Raw genomic sequence first — 19,634 nt, forward strand, 5'->3', positions numbered from 1 at the left:
TGCTTAATTAAGCACTACACGATGAAGACGTATGAAGATGTGGAGGTATAACTCCATCTTGACCTCTGCAGTAGATGGAGGGTAATAGTTAACTTCACGCTCCCGCCTCTTTACCTCCGAGGAAGTACTTCCGGTGCCCATTAAATGCGGACCTGGGTGCCGGGCTATGTATTCCCGGGGATGCTGTTTCCGGTACCCACTGAGCAGGAGGTTATGTGGGCGCTGAGAATCCTCGGCGTAGTAGCAAAGAAAATTCCTCCATGGAATCGAAATATGGTCTCCAACCAGTAGGCTTTGAAATTTGTATTTAGGAGAATCTGGTCCATTTTCCTTCCTTCTGTTCGTTATTTCGTAAGAGTGTTTTTATAAAGGAGTTCGTTCTGGAAAACGGGAGATAACCATAGTTGCTCTTTGGTTGCAATGTCTGATTATTCTTTCTAAGTGGCCTGTCATTTCTTGGTCGACGCTGCATAACTTACGCATTTTTCGTGCTGTTCACTAAGACAAGAAGAGCACAGCGAGAGCTTTTCATGCCAAATTCTTCGGCTTTCTAGTGGCCTTATTAGTTTTCCCTTTCACGTGTGTAATTTGTTCACCAATAAATACTAGTATTTTTATGGGTTTGTAAACTACATGTATTTTTCTTTTTACCAGACTGTTTTGAATAATGTATTAGTCTTCGACGCTTGATGTGTGACGCCATATTTGTCAAAGCATAAGGACACCGTAGTATTTTGTAACATCTCAGAAGGTATGAGTTCTGTTTTATGTATAGCCCTCTCTTACTGTTTCGAGGAAACGTTTTGACCCTGAGTTGTATAATGTTGTGGAGAAGCATGTCCGGAGAATACGTATACTATACAGAAAGAGTTTGAAACGTGTCTCAGAGGCCGTAACTTACCTTTATTTGCGAGTGTAGGAAACAGCATTGTCGTACAAAGAGGCGGGTCCCGCAATACTGTTGTTTTTCCAACCGTGCTAGGTAATTTATCAAGTGATTGTTTTCCCTTCTGCTACTACAGAAGCAATTCTTACGCTTGTAATTTGAAATCTTTCAAAGATAGAGGCTTGTAATTTGCTAGTTCTGCTGGAGTTTTGACTACAGTGCCATAATTTCCTAGATATTTATTAACCACTTTCATACTCCCCATTTTACCTACATTTGTTTCTGAAAACTTTTTTTTCCTGAGGCTGAGGAGTTGCACCTATGCTGTATATACTTCGCGTAAATACGACCCTTCTCGCATGTATTTAACATGGTTGCATGTCAGCCTGAAAGTACTAGAGTCCGGTCGCGATTTAATGCTTCTAGTCACGCCTGCTTGTGACGTAGCAAACCTAACTTGGGCGAGAGAATATTAACAGTGTTGTCATATCTTCATCTGAACTCCAGCCCCCCCAAGAGTGCAGTCGAACACTCACAGCATTCTGAGTACACTTGGTCGTCTACTTACGACCGACTTCCGTTCTGACTGACAGGTCGTAAGTCGATCTGGTCGTATGTCGGCCATATATTTAGTAACAGTATTTTTTAACCTTTATAATTTTTTTATCGTTATAATTTATTTTTAAAAACTTTTACATTTTAATCATCTTTTATTTTTCATTTTTTGTGGTCGTAAGTCGACGACCAAGTGTACGTATATATCAGTACGGCCTGCAGAATGGTGCTCGCAAGTAAAACACACAACCGGCAGCAAGTCTTGCCGACACGTGGCTGTCGCTGTGTTGTTGAGTCTGAACCGCTGTCTTGACTGGTGCCTAGTGATGTTCCCGACGCAGACGTAGCTGGGCACTGATGTGAAGGATCATTAAATGGCGGCGGGACAGTAGATGTCGCCTTGCTCGCTTTTATGCCTCTTTTCAGAGTCGTGGCTCAGTCATTGCAAATTCGATTACGTATTTCGCATTTAGGGTCCCGTTCTCTGAGGCCCACGCCTTGTAATCTGTAGAAACTATTCATTTATTAAACGAAACTTTAAGTTTTTGTTAAATGGTGAGTCATTGTAATTGGAGTCTTGGCGGGGAACTCGGCAGATGCGCAGTGAAGGTCGTACACGTTTATCACAGTCGCCTGAAGAAGTTGTACGAAAATTACAATGCTTCGAAGTGTATTCTTATGCATGTCTAATCGACACATTGTTTACCTAGCACCTGCGTGAGTCCAATAAGAAAACTCCGTGGTCTTAGTTCGAAAGAGAACTATACCGACTGAGCGACCGCCGCTTGTCGGCGAAGTTAGTGACAACTTTAGCGGATAGAGTGTGTCACGTGGTCACCGCAACGAATCTTCACGGCTATTAATTTCGGTTTTCTAGGCCTGAGCCGCAATTTCCTTGAAATAGCTCTTCAGTTATCCTCATGAGGCTGATTGGACCGCTTCCAGACCCACTACTTCTCAGAAAATCTGGTAGCGCCGGGAATAGAACCCGGACCTCTGGATCTGTAGCCAGAAACTCAGACAACTAGACCACAGAGCGGTCGCGTGAGTCCAGTGCGTCCCTAAGATGTAAAAAGAAAATAGACCACATTGTTCTTGTACTACTACACCACGATGGCATGGAAATGGAGGTATAGTTCCAAGTATTCTTAACTTCGAAACTTCCTTAGACATGTAACACTGATATTCATACGTTCGTTTAAATGCTCATATCTGCAGCCTTCATGTACCAGTTGGTGTACTTGTAGAAACACGCCGCGCGTTTGAGTTCCACACATACTGGGTTTGAGGTACTCACAGCGGAGACACTGAGGAGTGCTGCTGTCTTTTGGGATTTGAAACCGCGTAGACCGTTGAAGCTCACAGATGTTTCGGAGGAATATATCGCCTCCATCGTCATATCTCTTTGCTGCTTGCTTCTCGCTGTTTGCTTTCTCAGTTTACTCCTTAGAGCGCCTGAAGATGAGACAGTACGTGCCTCTGAAACGTCGCTAATAGGTAATACTTTTCATAGACCTGTATATCTTTCCATAGCGCTTGTCCTCTTGCTCTCTGTTGAATTCTGAGAGAATACAGTCTTTAAGTCTTTAAGCTCTTAAAGAGGATTATGGTCTGTATTATACTGTCCACACAATACTCCCTTTATGGGTTTAACCAGTAATCCAATAGGAGAAAGGAACACGGCAGTATTAAGGAAAAATGACTGGCCTTGGGAGAAGTCGATGAAAAAGCATCTACTCTGAGATGCATTAGTAACATATTTTTATGCATATTGTGTACTTAGACATTGTATTGGGGGGCACGCGGCAGCGTAGTTCGTTGAGGCACTGTGTTACAAGCCGGAAGGTCGCGAGTTCGATTCCCGACGAGGTCATTGAATAGTTTTCAGTTAACCTAATCCTTCCAGCCGCACTGTGAAGCTAGGGTCGACTCAGCCTGTAACAGAAATGAGTACCAGGAATCTTCTTGGCGGTAAAGGGTGGCCGGCATTTAAGCCTGACAACCTCACCGCCATCTGTGAGCCGTTTGTCTGGAAAATGTGGGAATCTCGACGTCTCACAACCCAGTGGGCCTCCACGACCTGTTATGCGGATAGCTTTACCTTTTTTTGTATTTTATTTAGCATGTATTGTTTACTTGTTCAGCTGTTTTGTATGCTTAAATATTGCTCTAAAAATTCTCGCTTCTAACTAGGCTAGTGTACGGAGGTCCCCTGGCTACAGCATAAGGTACAGTCCACATTTCTACGCCACATAATAATAACATAGTTCTCGTCTTCAGGCCCTCTGGTCTGTTCCCAATGATAATTAATTCTTATCGGCAGATGACAGGACCCCTTGGACAGTTATTAAGCCTGTTACAAGGCCGCTACCCACACAGGATAACACAAACAGAAGAAATGCAGACATTCATACCTTGAGTTGCATTCGACTCCATGATGCAACCGTTTGAGCAGGCTAAGACATTTCTTGCCTTAGACCGTCCTGTAACTGTGAATGTAAGATAGAACTTGACCACTGGGAAGACCAAGGCGTAGGTGGGTGGACAGTAAAATGGACCTTAGAGAGATAGGATGGGATGGTATGGATTGGATTGACGTCGGACAGGATAGGGACCAGGCTCTTGTGAACGCGGTAATGAAACTTCGGGTTCCATAAAATGCTGGGAAATTCTTGAGTAGCTGCAGAATTGGCGGTTCTTCAAGAAGGACTCAGCTCCATTAGTACATAAGTAAGTAAGTAAGTAAGTAAGGCCCTTCTACCGAAAGCTGTGACATCAGTTAGTGACAAATAGTTTTCAGTGTAGCAGGTTGGCTCCAACGGTGCCAGTTCTCAGTTTCACCAGCTGCTTCATCCGGGCGTGGGCCCAGTGGTGACCGGCATACGAAGTAGATTCACTCTTACCCTACCGTACAAATAGAAGGAAAGACACTTGTTATCGTACTCAATGCGTGCCCGGTTTGAGTCTCGTCCGAAACTTGGTCATTCGCAACTGAGTTTTGTCATTTCCCTGTGCCCGTCCATGCGAATTTTGAGTTAATGTCTTGATCATGCTTTCCTATATTTGAACGCTAGGTAACCTCTGAAGTTGACAAAGCATCGTTAAATAATTACGATCCATCCAGCTATGCTCTGGAACCCAAATATTTGTAACCATAAGGGACTGTGTTTTCGTCGTAAAGCCTGAAGGACAGTAAACTTGATAGAGCTAGGTGCAGTTAGGAAGATAGAGAAATAAGGTGCGTGTATGGGCTGAATTGTGGCACACTTTAGCGTAGTTGGTTGAGGGGCTATGCTACAAGTCGGAAGGTCGCGGGTTCAAGTCCCGATGAGGTGATTGGATTTTTTTCAATTGAAGTAATCCTTCCAGCCGCACTATGGCCCTCGGGTTGACTCTGCCTCTAACAGAAATGAGTACCAGGAATTAATTAAATAATTTTCCTGGGTAGTAATGCGCGGCCGGCGCCTAAGGCTGACAACCTCACCGCCATCTTTGATCCGATTGTCTAGATAGTGTGGGACCCTCAACGTCTCACAACCCTATGGGCCTTCACAGCCTGGTACAGGGATAGCTTTACTTTTTTACTTTTTTATGGGCTGAATTAATTTGGCCCAGAGTAGAGACCAGTAGGCTGATCACAGTGGTCACGCGGTGTAAGGCATGGAATGTCTACGCGCGCTCGAACACTGATCGTGGGTTCGAATCCCACTTAAAGCATTGATATTTGCGTTTATTCTGTGTTCTACCGACTATCTAAGATTAAGAAATTGAGGCGAAACAAGCTTTTCGCGGATATCCTGTGCTCCAGTTGGGAACTAACCAGTGATGGATTCTTTGTGAATACAGCAATGAACCTTCGGGTTTCCTTAAAGTGAAGGCAGTTGTTTGACTAGCTACTATCGGCTGCACAAGAAGGATTCTGGTGCTGTTATTTAGTTAATATGGATATAAAGCTTCACGCTCGGGCCTAATGACTCTGATAAATAGTTGCATAGCCATCCGTTAGGTGTTTGAACGAATTTCGAAATCATCGTGGACATGGTGCTGGAGGGGAACGGTCAGAACGCTTTTACTGCGACTCGAACGTCGGGCGCATTATGTAACAGGTTTGGACTAATAGGAATTGTATTCCAAGTATCGGACGGGATATGTGAACTGCGCGGAATGGCAAGTAATTACTAATGGCGGATGTAATTACACGAGTGCTGCTATCACTACATCGCATTGTGTACAGAGAGGTTAGGTGCTGGGTTAGTGCGTTTTCATTTCTTAACGCTGAACGCGGATTGTTTTTTTTTAGACAATTGATAGAGAAATGTAGGCCTTTGTTATGTATAATTGGCCGTATCTTAGTGTGCGTCTTTATATGAGTGGGGAAGACCTTGAACTTTTGTCTTGAGTCCCATTTTCACGTGTGGTATGTCAACAGTAGGATGTGGAATCTTAATACAAATTTTTTTTCGCTTGTTCTACAACCCCCTTGGGCCCTGGCCTGTGATTTTTCAGTTTCATTATCAATTTACAGATTGTGGGACTTCTTGGACGAATGATCAGCTCGTCGCAAGGCCTCTAAAAACACAGAATAAACACAGACACATACAAAACATCCATGCCGAGCGAACGAAGACAGTACATGTCTTAGACCGCTCGGCTACAGCCCCCTTGGGCCCTTGCCTGTGAATTTTCAGTTTCATTATCAATTTACAGACTGTGGGACTTCTTGGACGAATGATCAGCTCGTCGCAAGGCCTCTAAAAACACAGAATAAACACAGACACATACAAAACATCCATGCCGAGCGAGCGAAGACAGTACATGCCTTAGACCGCTCGGCTACCGTGACCGGCCTTAAGACAGATTACCTTGTTGTTATTCACTGATAATCCTTAGAATTATTCAGATTGTTTAACAATAATAATATTTTTTTTTCAGTGTATGGAACAGTGCATGTAATCCCTAGCGGTGTTTATTTCAAATATTTCAACAATTTGGGAAACTTGAGAATATCATAACATTACTCATTCACTCTGTTATTGCGTCTACATTTTCAGTTCGTGAGTGTTAACCTTTGCTACTTCCGGATGTAGCTTAAAATTGATGGTTTCAAAAGAAAACCTTGATAAATGTATTTCAGACGTGTCTTCGCTTTTTATGTAACAGACATCAGGGCTGAAATGATATAGCAGCTGAATTTAAGGCATTCATACGTACGAGACTGTAGATTCTAAAGGGTCCTAACGATGATGTTATGACTCTCGGATCCTAAAGAACACAACGTTTCGGAAACTGGACTTGTTCTCGTCTTCAGGTGAAGGGGTTGGAGAGACCTACTCTGTTGGGTCCGGTAGAAGTTGCTTTTTTGTAACGAACCCAACAGAGTAGGTGTTTCCGACCTGATAACGGAAACATGTTCAGTTTCCGAAACGTTATTTGTTTGGTGTTTCTTTTAGAATACCGGACAATGGACAAAGTCGAAAAAGCGAATAATTCCGATCTTTCGAACCTGTTTTGCTGGGTTCTGTAGTAGTATATACAAAGATCTCGGATGAATGAACAGCTGCTTGAGCGTATCATATCATGTAAATGTTGATAATGTATGTTTGTATGTTAAGTGTGGTTAGTATTTATCATGTATTATGAATTTGTTTATAAAGAGTTGGAAGATGGTTTATTTCCAGAACAGACACCCAGAAGATGTGTATACAGACCAGTTCAGTACAGTTGCTCCCGAGGGTTCTAATCTTAACAAACGGGCTAACAAAAGTCGACACTTGACATGCAGCGCCTGAGTATTACCGCGGCAATATATGCGACTGGTTTAATTGACATCTCCACGAAGATTACTCGTATGTGACGTTAACTCAGCTTCGCAAGTCGGCCTCAGAGGTTTGACAGAATTGTAACATTTTGTGTTCATATAAATAATGGCTAATTTTATAACTGTATGACTTTCATTTGTTTTCTTTTTCAGCAGCAGCAACAGCAGGGATTGCAGCAACTCTTGGTAAGTATCCATTTTCATCTACTAACACCAGATCACTGGATTTAACTTAGCCACGCAGACAAGCCTGTGCCTGTACTGTGTATGACTTCACTTTTCAAAATACTGCAACGGATATGATCAACGCGTAGCCAGGCAAAAGCTCTGTAAACACATTCCGTTGCTAGGTTACGCAACAGTAGAGGAGGCTGTGTTTTCCGTGCCCGCGGTGACGTCAGAACAGTGGACAGTGATCACGTGACATGTTTATTGTTGGTCGTCCGTTCCTCGGCTCTATAAGTGAGCAGAATTCCTAAGCTGGCAGAGACATAGCAGTGACGGAAGCACGCGAGCAGAGCAAATTGGAACTAGGAGTAAAGAGGGGTACAGGAGGTCGGCCTGCGAAGACTTAACGAGTGATGATTAGAAGACTTTATTTATGTGTAATATTTGGAGCGCGTGATTCACCGAGACTGTTATAGGTCCCCGTGTTATAAACCCGTGAAGACTAGTGCAGATAGGCTGAAGAGGTCGGTGTGGAGTGATTTTACTTGTGTAAAGGAGCAGTAATGTAATAATTAATTGTAGTAACGGCCTGTAGGTTATTAATAAATCCAATTACCAATCCAAACCCGCGTGAAACACGTGCCAGTACGATATTAGCAACGCTGTGACTACAGTTTCAGATTGGAATTTTATTTTTCTGCTAAAATTATTTTTGGATGTGTATTCAGAAAACGGCATAAAGCAACTTCATTTGTCTGAACCCTAAAAAGGAAGGCAGTTAAACATATATTTAAGCCTACAATTATGGAGTTTTTGGACGTTATCCATTGTCATGTGGATTTCTGTTGATTGGGTGTAACCGAGTACGCTTTTGCTTGAGGACGGAAAGGAAATCAGATCTCCGAAACGTTTTTTTTAAATAAAAAACGATGGTAATGTCCAAAAACTCGATAATCTTTTTAATATACCGTCACATTTAAATCTTATTTATAGGCCTATAGGACTGTGGTCTAGTGGTCAGAGTTCCTGGCTACAGATCCAGAGGTCCGGGTTCAATTCACCGGCGGTACCAGATGTTCTGATAAATACTGGGTCTGGAACGGGGTCCACCCGTCCTCGTGAGGATAACTGAGGAGCTATTTCAAGGAAATAGCGGCTCCGGCCTAGAAAACCGAAATTAACGGCCGTGGGTATCCGTTGCACTGAACATGCGACACCCTCTATCCACAAAAGTTGTCACTAACTTTGCCGACAAGCGGCGGTCGCTCTGTTGGTATACTTCGCATGCGGACTACAGACCACGGAGTTCTTTTTTAGTATAAGCCTATGGGCCACTAGAAGAGGTCGTTAGCCAACGAAGCCTTGACATGAGCTCCCCGTACTGTGATACAGAAAGTAATCGCGCAAGTAACAGACCCCTTTATAGCACGGGGCTTACTATACCCACTACCTGCTTTAATATTAAGGGCATTACATTTTGACCGCACATTGTATTTATGTGTTTCATGTGATTCTCAGAATAAACCTCGGTCATTTCCTTAAGCGACGTTAACAGGATTTTCAGGCTCAAAGGGATAGAACAGCTGTAACTGCAATTCTGCGCCTTCCCATTAATATTGTAGGTAGCGTACTAGTCTGGTACTCAGAAAGGACTGGGTTCGATCCCAGTCACCGCTTCTGCTCTCTGTAATTATAGATCTGTGAATAAAGATTACACGTCTCTAAAAGACCAACCGATCTGGATAATGGTCGAGGTTATATAATCTCTTGTAGACCGAATTATGCCGTAATTCTGGAGTGTGATTTCCTATTTCGGCTCACTGCCTCTTTCTGAGTGTATATAGCGTATAAGATGGAGAATGTATGTTTGTAATCTTGACACTTGCGGGGCGAGGAAGTGGGTTGTGCGATGAAGGGACCGTCGAGGGAGGAAGGGATGTAAACAGACTAATCTACTGTGTATAGCATCCTTTCAGAACGTATTGGCCACTCGCATACTTATGTAGGGCTCAACTGGACTGAACTAAGGAAATTGTGTTTTGGCTCAGGTAGTAGTTGCTGATCCATGCTGCTGCCTTGCCTTTAATGGTTCCGACTTCCTGCATTCGTCACAGCTTTCAGAATTAGAGTCTTATACTGCTGGAATTTAATGGTGTAACTGATGGAAATTTGTGTCAACTCCAAGAGCTATTACCGGACCTTGCGGTCGCGTGGTCAATACTCATCCTTCGGGAGTTCCCCGGCCTCAACTGTCTGATCTCTTGACAGGCTCATTTGCGGCATGCAAATGCCGGAAGAGCACGTAGCATTAGTCCACTGTTGCTTCCTCCCACATCCTTTTGATTCATTATTCATCCTGTCATTCAACGGTATATAATCTTAGCAATTAAAAAGCGCCGTTTAAGAAACAATAAATGAAGCCCAAAATCCGTTTGCCTTTGGTTACTTGTTTTTAACCCCATTCCGAAATGTAACCCTGATTACGATCCTGGATGTTGTTTTTTTTTTCGCGCTGCCAGTCCAGCGCACATAGTTACATTTTTAATTTGTAATATTGCTTCGCATTAATTATAGCATAAATAAATCGCGGTCCGTGATTGCTGTTTTCAGTTTAAATAAACAAGGGCACGGAAGGTTTGTCCCTGTTTGTGTGCTCAGAGCATAGGTTAAATAGTTCGGAAAACACAGACGCTTATACATGAAAGAGCTCGTTGCTATATCCTCACTTGGAAATTGTCGTTTTCCCCTTACCACCTTAATAGCGCATGGGTTTTCCTGCTGGCCAAGGTAGAGGATGGTGTATTTCCGCAGTCATTCGGTATCCCTGCAGTGTCAGCGGTGCGGGGCAGTAAGTTTAAGGATATAACATTTCTCATTTCTCCTTCAACACTTGGTCACAACTTCACTAGCAGAATCTTTCGACATGCTCTGCTGGTGATTGTATAAAGGCGCATCCACATTACTCGTGCTCGTACTCGTGCTCGTCGGGAGACTCGTCTGGCTTTTACTTGTGCTCGTAAATCTTCGTCCACACTTCTTCAGTTGCTCGCCAGGCTTCGGCGCGTTAGGATTCGTATATTTACTCCTACTGTGTATAGGCTGTAGTCGTATTTTAATTTATTCGCTATAATTTTTAAATTTAAAATTTAAAATTTGCTTGTCTCGTGACTTGTCATATCGTCCACATTACTCGCGAGCATAGCGAGTCACACGAGCACGCGTAATGTGGACGCGCCTTAAGAGGTGGTGATGAGTGTTGATGGACACAGATACGATTTGAGTTGAGGAATGAATAAAATGAGACCAAATTAGTATGGGCAAAGTTACTGAAAGGGCTGAACACAAAATATTATGGCTTCTAGACCCGTTGCTAGGCAACGACCGCGAAAGAAGCAACTAGACAGCGGCCGCAATGGGCCGTAAACGGCAACAGAGGGACAGTGTTTTCTGTGCTGTCCGTGCCGAGATGTTATAAACAAGACAGTCAGTGAGTTAGTTCGTTAATTGGTTGGTTGGTGAGTGACTAGTTAGTCGAAAGTTGTAGCTGTGACCGGGGACATTTTGGGAACCCAGAGGAAGACACGTCAAGCTCAGAGCTATGCTTTAGTGAACTGTAAAGTGTGTGAATTAGTGAAACGGTTATTATTGATTGTAGTCAAGGATCTGCAGGAGTTCAGTAAATCCAATTACCAGTTCAAACCCCGTCTATAGTCACTTATACGTATGAGAGTATTGAGTGTTCTCCCTCGTAAAGTGTCTGATATTCTACTCTTTGACGAAGGAATCGCTAGTTTATTTCCTGTACGTATCATTAATCAGTTTGTTAGCATATTCCTTGAGTATAACATGAGGCCAGTTCTGTCAGTTTTGAGATTTTTACGTCGAATTTTGCAAAAATGGTTGTTCTTACATCTTAGCTACTTTCCAACGAAAAATGAAGCTGAGGGAAAATTGCGTATTGTTTGTTGCCTGTTACCCTATTGCCCTGCTAACAACTTTTGAAACAACTGGCCGATTTTAGTTAAACTCGGGAAGATGATCGTGCCAATGCAACCCCCCTTCCCCCCCAACACACTATTTGCAAGTTGTCTCCAGCGGTAAAGTTTCTGACTTGCATTTTTTGAGGTATCCGGTTCTAACCCCAACCTGGGCACCGGCCATCCTAACTGAAGATAAAGAAAGACAAAGACAAAGTCCGTGTGCTTAATATACACCACACAATTGAGAAGTATGGGTAATGAAGGCATAACTCAAAGCTGTTTGAAGATGAATGGTCAGTTTCACTCTCCGGCCGGTTTATCCCCGGCGAAAGAGCCCTGTGCACTCTGGGCAGGAGGCCGCTTAGGTTTCAGGGTCGGTTTGAACGCTGTGCCGACCCTGCCGAGAATCGAATCCCTATTCCTCGGCCGTTCAGCCCTTAACTACTATACCGAATGAGCCACCCAGCGGTTTTCTTCAGTTTCATATAAAAACAAGTCGGAATGGGTTCCTCAAACAGGCCGGGTCCATGTTTTTCTGTCACTTTCCACCTTGCCATTGACAGTCCTACATTTTCTGTTCAAAGCCACTTACGAGTATGTTCAGTCGATACAGCGTGTTTAATAATGCAGGGGCGAATGCCGGGTCCGAAGGGAAGAGCGGCGGTATATTTAGGATTATTGGTGACCCTGAGAGGCGGCCACACTGCGGCTGTTATTGTAGGCCTGTCTGCCTTTGTTTCGTAATGGATTCTTTATGTTTCATATACATGTGAGAATATGTGCCATGTATTGTAGTACAGGAGAATTAGTTTTGTGAATTTTTTGGGGGACAGGAGATTACAAAGATCGGGATATAGACAGAGGAATCATGGGTGGGTGGGGGGAAGTGCTGATATAAAATTAAGGGATTGTGAACACTAAATACCCTGCTTAATGCAATATGAGCGTTTTCGAAAGCAGTCGATGGATTTCAGTGACTGAACATTCATGCAAAATTCGCTACTCATATTTGTATAGCCTCTGTTTATATCAGTTATGATTCTGCAATTAAAAATCCACCCTCCCCACTTCCCATACACATTTAATGTGAGATTTAGGAATGCTGGCGTCTGCATCATCGTGGCATTGGCGGGGGGGGGCGGGGAGTGCTCTCCATCCTGCATTGTGAAGGCCGGCCCTGAATGCTTGTGATATCGCTGTCTGGTTAAGAGCACAGAGAGGAAGAACTGGCTGATGTGGGCCGTGCAGTAACTCAGGCGGTTAACCTCCGGCCTTTCACCGCGGCGGCCTGGGTTCGATACCAGGTCAAGACACGTGGGCTTTGTAGTGGACAAAGTGGTACTGGGGGCAGGTTTTCTCCGAGTACTTCAGTTCCCCTGCTCCACACTCATCATCATCTAACATCCGGGTCTGGTAAAATATTCCTATTAGTGGCCGACGTACCAAGTGGAATCAGTCTTACTCCACCCCACCAAACCAGAGCAAGAACAGCACTAACCCGATGCTTGTGTTATGCTTATTTCCTTTGATAGTATCTGGAATTAGAACTGTGATGAAGTTTTAAAATTATTACCACGTAATTGTTTTGAATCTGAGTAGAGGGACACGATTCGTAAGTTTTGTGTCTGCGTTCGAAATGTGTACGGAATGTATGTAAACAAATGCGAAAGTGGTCACGTTAAAAGCGTAGTTCACGTCGCACTGAATTTACCTTTTTAAATATATGGTCCAGATAATGTAGTAGTAACATTTACGAAAAACTGATTATCCGCGAAATATATTTTTGTTGAAGGAATATTAGTCAAATCGAGGAACAAAAACTGAAAGCTGGAAAAGTAAAAAGGGAACATAAATCAGGGTTGTCTCGTGCGGCATACAAGAGAGATCGGCGTAAAATTAAAGTCTCGTGCTTTTTGTTAAGGGTCCAGGAATTTGGGAGGACAGTTCATTTTCTAATCGCCAATTAGCAGGATGTTTGGAGAGAGAGCTGGATTCTCGCAACAGGTGGAGAATCCAGCATGTTTTTTTAGGGGGGTTAGCGCATTATAAGACTTCGAATGCATGCACACATGTCGCAGAAATGGCACACGGTTGCTCATTTCACATTTCAGCACTGTTCGTTTACCACATGTCCGCAACAGAAAGGCACTTTAACTGAGCCATTGATTTTATTACACTGTTCTCAATAGAATTACCTTGTATACTTGGGCTTGTGCACCGTTTTGGTTTCACGGATGTTGAATAAGTTAGGAAGTGTACGCAAGGATGAGTCATTGGCACTAATGCCAAGTTTTGTATCTAATGATGCTCGGCCGGCATCAGTGATTACATGTTTGTTCTACATTAACATGTGGAGACAATTGATAATTCAATAATTCGCCAAAATATTTTTTTCTGCTACTTTATATATCAACCCCAAATAGCAAAAATATGTATGGTTACCGAGAATAAGGTAGCTACAAAGAGAAAAACAAACGTTGTATTATCTTGTCCGTTATTTTTAACCATGAAGTACATAATTCCATGTTTAAGAAATCGCCTCACAGTGAAAATGGCTGCTGATATTCTAGAGTTGTATCCTGTTCGTGTCTTCTGTAGGATGTCCATATAATACAGACGTATAAAGTACCATACCATGCCACATAATATAATACCAGCCTTCTCACAAGTTTCCATCTAGTGCTGAAGTCAAAATTGCTGGAGCTGTACCACCACTCCCCCTTGTCTTTCACGACTAAATTGAAGTGACAGTGCAGCTGTTTTAGTACGACTAACTACGCCTGAGGATGGCTGTGTGAGGCCGAAACATGTTGCCGAAGAGTGTACGTAGGATACAAGTCAAGAATAAAAACGTTGCATTTGAACGGCCGAACTTATCCACAAACTTCTCGGGCAGTGCTCAGCAACGGGGACGTCGGGTACCACATCATATGGATAGGGTTCTTTCACTGTAAATCTTTAGCATAACGTAACAAGTCATGCTCGTTCGCTCTGTTATATTTTGTTTTCATCACAATGGTCCCTTGTGTTTATTTATCTCGAAAAGCACAGGACATCTTGAAGAAAGGAGTAATGGGCATAAAAGGTGTTACATTTCTTTCTTCACTTTTTGTGTGATGCAGTTTTTTTGTCCATGCACTTAACTACAGATTGGTGCAAAAGACAGTTAATGTACAGTAAGATGCGTTAGAAGCCGGTCACGGTAGCCGAGCGGTCTAAGGCATGTACTGTTTTCGCTCGCTTGGAAACTGGGATCGTGGGTTCGAATCCCGCTCAGGGCATGGATGTTTAGTTTGTGTGTGTGCGTTTTTCTGTGTTTGTGTACAGGTAGAGGCCTTGCGACGAGCTGATCACCCGCCCAAGGAGTCCTACCGAATGTGTAAGATCTAGAAAAACCGAAGTGAACGGAGAAGTTCAAGGAGGTAGGCCTAGGCCCACTGGGGCTGTAGTGCCAAGGGGAAAAAAAAGCTGCGTTAGAAATTTCTTTTTTATTACCCACTGAATTTACAAAAAACAATGTTCAAAATGAGATCTTCCATGTTCAGTGCATAACTCAGCGCTGTGATACCATTCCATAAATTATCTGACAGGTTTAAAATATTCCCGTTAATACGAGAGAATGTTTTACGTTAACTGACTCCCCCCCCCCCCCCCGGTGTATGGCGAATTAAGTTCGAGATGCACGCTGCCTTAAAGTTTCAGTTATTATTTTTTGATTTTAACCGGAATTATAATATGTAAACAGATCTGAGTGTGACTTCAGTTTCAAATTCCACGAAAATCGATCAGCTGTTCTGGAGTTGATACGAATACTTACAGACAGGCGGACGGACAGAGCGAAGGTAGGACCGAGAACGAATGTTCTTAGTATCTGAACAGCTCCAGCTATCACACACACCAAAAGACTAGGCTTTCTTCTGAAAAAAAAAATCGCATATAAAGGGGGATTGTTGAAATGTTTCTTGAAACTAATTCTTTTACTTCCGTTTTGGAAATGCCTGCCTACGCTTTTATACTCGCGTCTCGTCATAATTTGCTGTTGTATTGCAGTTGTTGCTGTCTCACTTAAAGAAATGTCTTAACGCACGTTGGGGTTTCTCCCATAAATCATCCGGTTATTTGGTACGAAGGATAATGATTCCATTCATCCCTTCTCCCCACTATGGGATACGATGCATATACGTACTTTATTTTGCATTACTTTCCCTGTTTGATATTGTTATGCTGGGAAATTCTTGAGTATCTGCAAAATTGGCTGTCCTTCAAGAAGGGCCCAGCACCATGAGAAAGTAAGTAAGTTTTATATTGAAGAAAGTCGTCTTCTGGGGTCTGGCGCCGTGTATTCTTCGTTTTAACCGACGTTTCGGAGGAACATCGCCTCCATCTTCAGGGTAGTTGAGTACCCTGAAGATGGAGGCGATATGTTCCTCCGAAACGTCGGTTAAAACGAAGAATACACGGCGCCAGACCCCAGAAGACGACTTTCTTCAATATAAAACTTACTTACTTTCTCATGGTGCTGGGCNTCCGGTTTATAGTTAGCTTTTCTTGGAATAAGTAGAAATGCATATTTGTTATGCTTAAGGCATGTACATGAAAGTCTACATGTTATGAGTCCCCTTTTATTGCTGTTACAACTATTATTCAAGTGTTGTAATTACACTCATTCTGTAACAAAAGAAAAGTGGTATGCACAAAATAGTTAGGCATTAAATAAAAACAAAAGATGATCGTTGGTGGTGCCATGTTCTGAATTATTTTATTAATTTTTTTTTTTTACTTCCCCTGTTCAGCTCCGTTTCACAGTTTTCCCCAGGAATTGCTAATTGGATGTGCAAAGCTATGTGTGAAGGGGAGAATGGGTTGCGAATTACATGCAGTTCATCTGTTGGAAACAGAGTATCACCATGGCTACGGCGTGGACAGATCAAATACGTCGGAAAACATATCACTCGTTCCGTCGTTTTGTTATTTTTTTCCCCGTGGCAATGTAGTTCCATTTCATAAGTAAACAAACATTGATGGGTGGACGCTCAGAAACAGGCCTGGACTGTCATGTGGAGTGAGGAGATGTTGCGTGCATGTCTAGTCACAAACAATACCAGATAATTGACGTTTTTTGTAATGTGCACTACAATGTCAACAGTTACAGTAATTCAAAACTGAACTGCCCGCAGGTGTTCCTTTCCCAGATCCGTCGCTGAAGTTCAGCCAGTGTTTCATGTCCGTTATTTCTGGTCAGTTTTTGAAGCTTCCTGTGATAATCTCCTTTCGCTCATAATCCAGGGGTATACTGTGTTTGTCGCTAATAGCTTGTTAGAGTTCCTGTCGGCTGTCATGAACCATACCGGTGCTTTTATGGAACCTCACGGAACATCACAGTCGAGTCATCATCCCTGCCGCCTATTCGTGAGGCCCCGTATTCAAGTCTCGGCTTGGATATAGATTGTTCGTAGTTTTCCTGAGCCCCTCGAGACAAATCTTGGGATGGTACCCAAATTAGCCACAACTGCCTTACTCCACACCCTTTCCTATTCGTTATTTATATCATTTAACCCTATGTAATCTGAGCTGTTGAAAACGTCGTTATGTATGAATCATAAATAAACATACATTTTTTTATTGCTAGTGGGGTGGGACCTAAGTCCCTTGTACTGCGGCCACTTCTGGCCTATTGCACCAGCCCCAGATGATAGGTGAGGGTGATTGTGGGGCAATTGGTGGGATGAAGACTGGCAGGGATTTGTGGTGGACAAAGTGGCGCTGGGCAGGTTTTCTCCGAGTGCTTCGGTTTCCCCTGCCAATCTTCATTCCGCCAATTGCTCCGTAATCACCCTCACCTATCATCTGGGGCTGGTACAATAGGCCAGAAGTGGCCGCAGTACCAAGTGGACTTAGTCCCATCCCACCAAGCATTAAAAAAATACATACATACAAAAAAGATATGGAATCCAGTGCTTATTTGCTGCGTTTAAAAAGAGCCCACTTCTAGATCGTGGGTACACGGTAGCGTAGTTTTTTGAGGCACTATGCTATAAGCCGGAAAGTCGGGGGTTCGATTCCCTGTGAGGTCATTGAATTTTTTTTTTCCCCCGGGTTACGTAATCGTTCCAGCCTCACTAGAGCCATGGGGTCGACTCAGCCTCTAACAGAAATGAGTACAAAGAATTTTCCTGGGTGGGGGGTAGAGGGCTGCCGAGGGGTAAGGATCTACAGCCATCAGTGAGGCGGTTGTCTAGATGTGGGAACCTCAACATATCACAACCCTGTGGACCTCCACGCCTTGTTACAGGGATAGCTTTACCTTTTTACTCCTGGATCATGTCTTGAGCCAGATTAATCCAGTCTCCATATTGATCTTCCCATCTTTCTGTAAGGTATACTTGAATATTTTCCAAACTATAACTAGGTCTTCTAGAATTGTTGTCTTCACTTCAGGTTTGCTGATTAAAGTTTTGTGATAGTTTTCTGCTCCCTCCATGGATTCTGTATGTCCCAGCCATACCATCTTTTTGATTATATGACCCTAATCATCTCTGAGGAAGCGCACACATTGTGAAATTGTTTTGTATTCAGTGTTTCCACCTTTCTATTTCATCCTGCTTCTTGGGTCTAGTTCTCGGCTACGGTTTTGTTCTTCTCTTAAGGTTCGGCCACACAGAGCGCTACATACGCTATGTTCGCTATACGAACAGAAAAATATCTCCCTTTATTGCCAATGTGACTGGCCACACAAGACTTCCATACGCTATGTACGCTATGTTCCCTATGTTAGCTGCGTCGCAAAGTGTACACAGCATACGTAGTGAACATAGCATAGCTCTCTGTGTGCCCGAACCTTTAGGATGGGATACTAAGTTGCATGCCCATACAAAACATTAAGTGAAAGTTACAGGTTTTACCTTTCACATCTGTTGAAAGACTAATCATATCTCCACCTCCCTCATCTGAGAAGCCGTGATTTATGCTTACGGGAATTCCATGTTGGTCTTTTTTTTTTTTTTTTGAACATGACTCCATAATCATATTTCTGTGGCAGAATGCATGTGTGTTTCAACCTCACAATACTTTTATCTGTAAGAGAGTACTTGAGATTTGTGAAAGTTTGTTGCCTTATTGTTGGAAATGTTACAGGACAAAATAACATAATGACTGCAACTCACATTTTACTCAAACCATCTGAAGGCATGAAGCAGGTTTAATTGTTTTTATCCTGAAAGTCGTGTACTGTAGGTATGCAACATTACCTCATCTTTTTTTTACAAGTGAGAATTTCCCACAGATCCCCATTTGTATTCACTTAGGCTAACTGTTGTATCTTTAATTTAATTTGAATAGTACGTCCACATCAATTGATCCCCACTAGCTGCTGTAGGGTTATGATGGCACCCTATACCAGTTTATAGCTTCCAGATTACTGCTATGATATGCCTTTTTTGAATCTTTAATATTTTGTATCTAATGTTATGTGTCTTTTCTGTTGAGTGAAGAAACAAGTGGCTTAATCTCAGATGAGTGTTGACATCAGCCATGATGTTCCTGCGCCAGACTATCCCATGATGCTTTGTCCTTGCCAACTGTGGTGTTTTTCTTTTACATCAACTGACATCTATTTCATGAAACAAACAGCAAGTGACATCATTATATTGTAAAAGAGATGAAGAAATAATGATAGTTACATAACATTGTAGAAGAAAATGGAAGTAACATATTGTCGCGTGTATTAGTGACTAATAACGCAGGTTCTGAATTGGATGAGTGGATTATTAACCTCTTAATGACAACTAGTACAGCACTGTCGCTGATTTACACTGTTACACAGGTACTGGGAGTCTCAGTCTTCACTTGTCATCTGGTAACAGAATTAAAACAGTCTCGCTGTGACGAAATCTTCTAATCACACACTAAGTCTTTACAGGCTGACTTCTAATTCTTTTTCAGTTCTCTTGATGCTCGCACCTCCAGATTCCAATTTGCTCTCGCTCTAGTCAATCTATTCCTAGAGTCAGAGTCATATTTACTTTATGACTGGTTGTTTACCGCCCATCAGTTCTTCTTGGCGACGAGTCCCTTGAGACTCACTACCAGTAATTTTATTTTCAACCGAACACTGGCAGTTATAGCCCTCATGTAAAACCTCTCTGATTAGAAGATGGGTCTGTCGTTTACAATTGCTGCTGGTCCTCGCCAGCGCAGTTATTCTCAGGTCTGGGTCCTGCAGGACTCA

At 42.8% G+C, this 19,634-nt stretch overlaps 1 protein-coding gene across 3 annotated transcripts in view; it reads left to right on the forward strand.

Annotated features, from left to right (window-relative positions):
• The window catches only part of LOC111864706 (protein groucho), a 349,923-nt gene that overhangs the window by 280,238 nt on the left and 50,051 nt on the right, over window positions 1-19,634 (forward strand). For 2 of the 3 annotated variants that reach the window (XM_023852155.2, XM_033751548.1), the window contains exon 7: window positions 7,413-7,445. In XM_023852155.2, the coding sequence (XP_023707923.1) occupies window positions 7,413-7,445 (33 nt within the window). The remainder of the gene's footprint in view (window positions 1-7,412; window positions 7,446-19,634) is intronic. The other variant, XM_023852156.2, reaches the window with a different exon arrangement.

This window comes from Cryptotermes secundus, unplaced genomic scaffold (genome assembly GCF_002891405.2).
Source record: "Cryptotermes secundus unplaced genomic scaffold, Csec_1.0 scaffold654, whole genome shotgun sequence".
NCBI classification, from domain to species: domain Eukaryota; kingdom Metazoa; phylum Arthropoda; class Insecta; order Blattodea; family Kalotermitidae; genus Cryptotermes; species Cryptotermes secundus.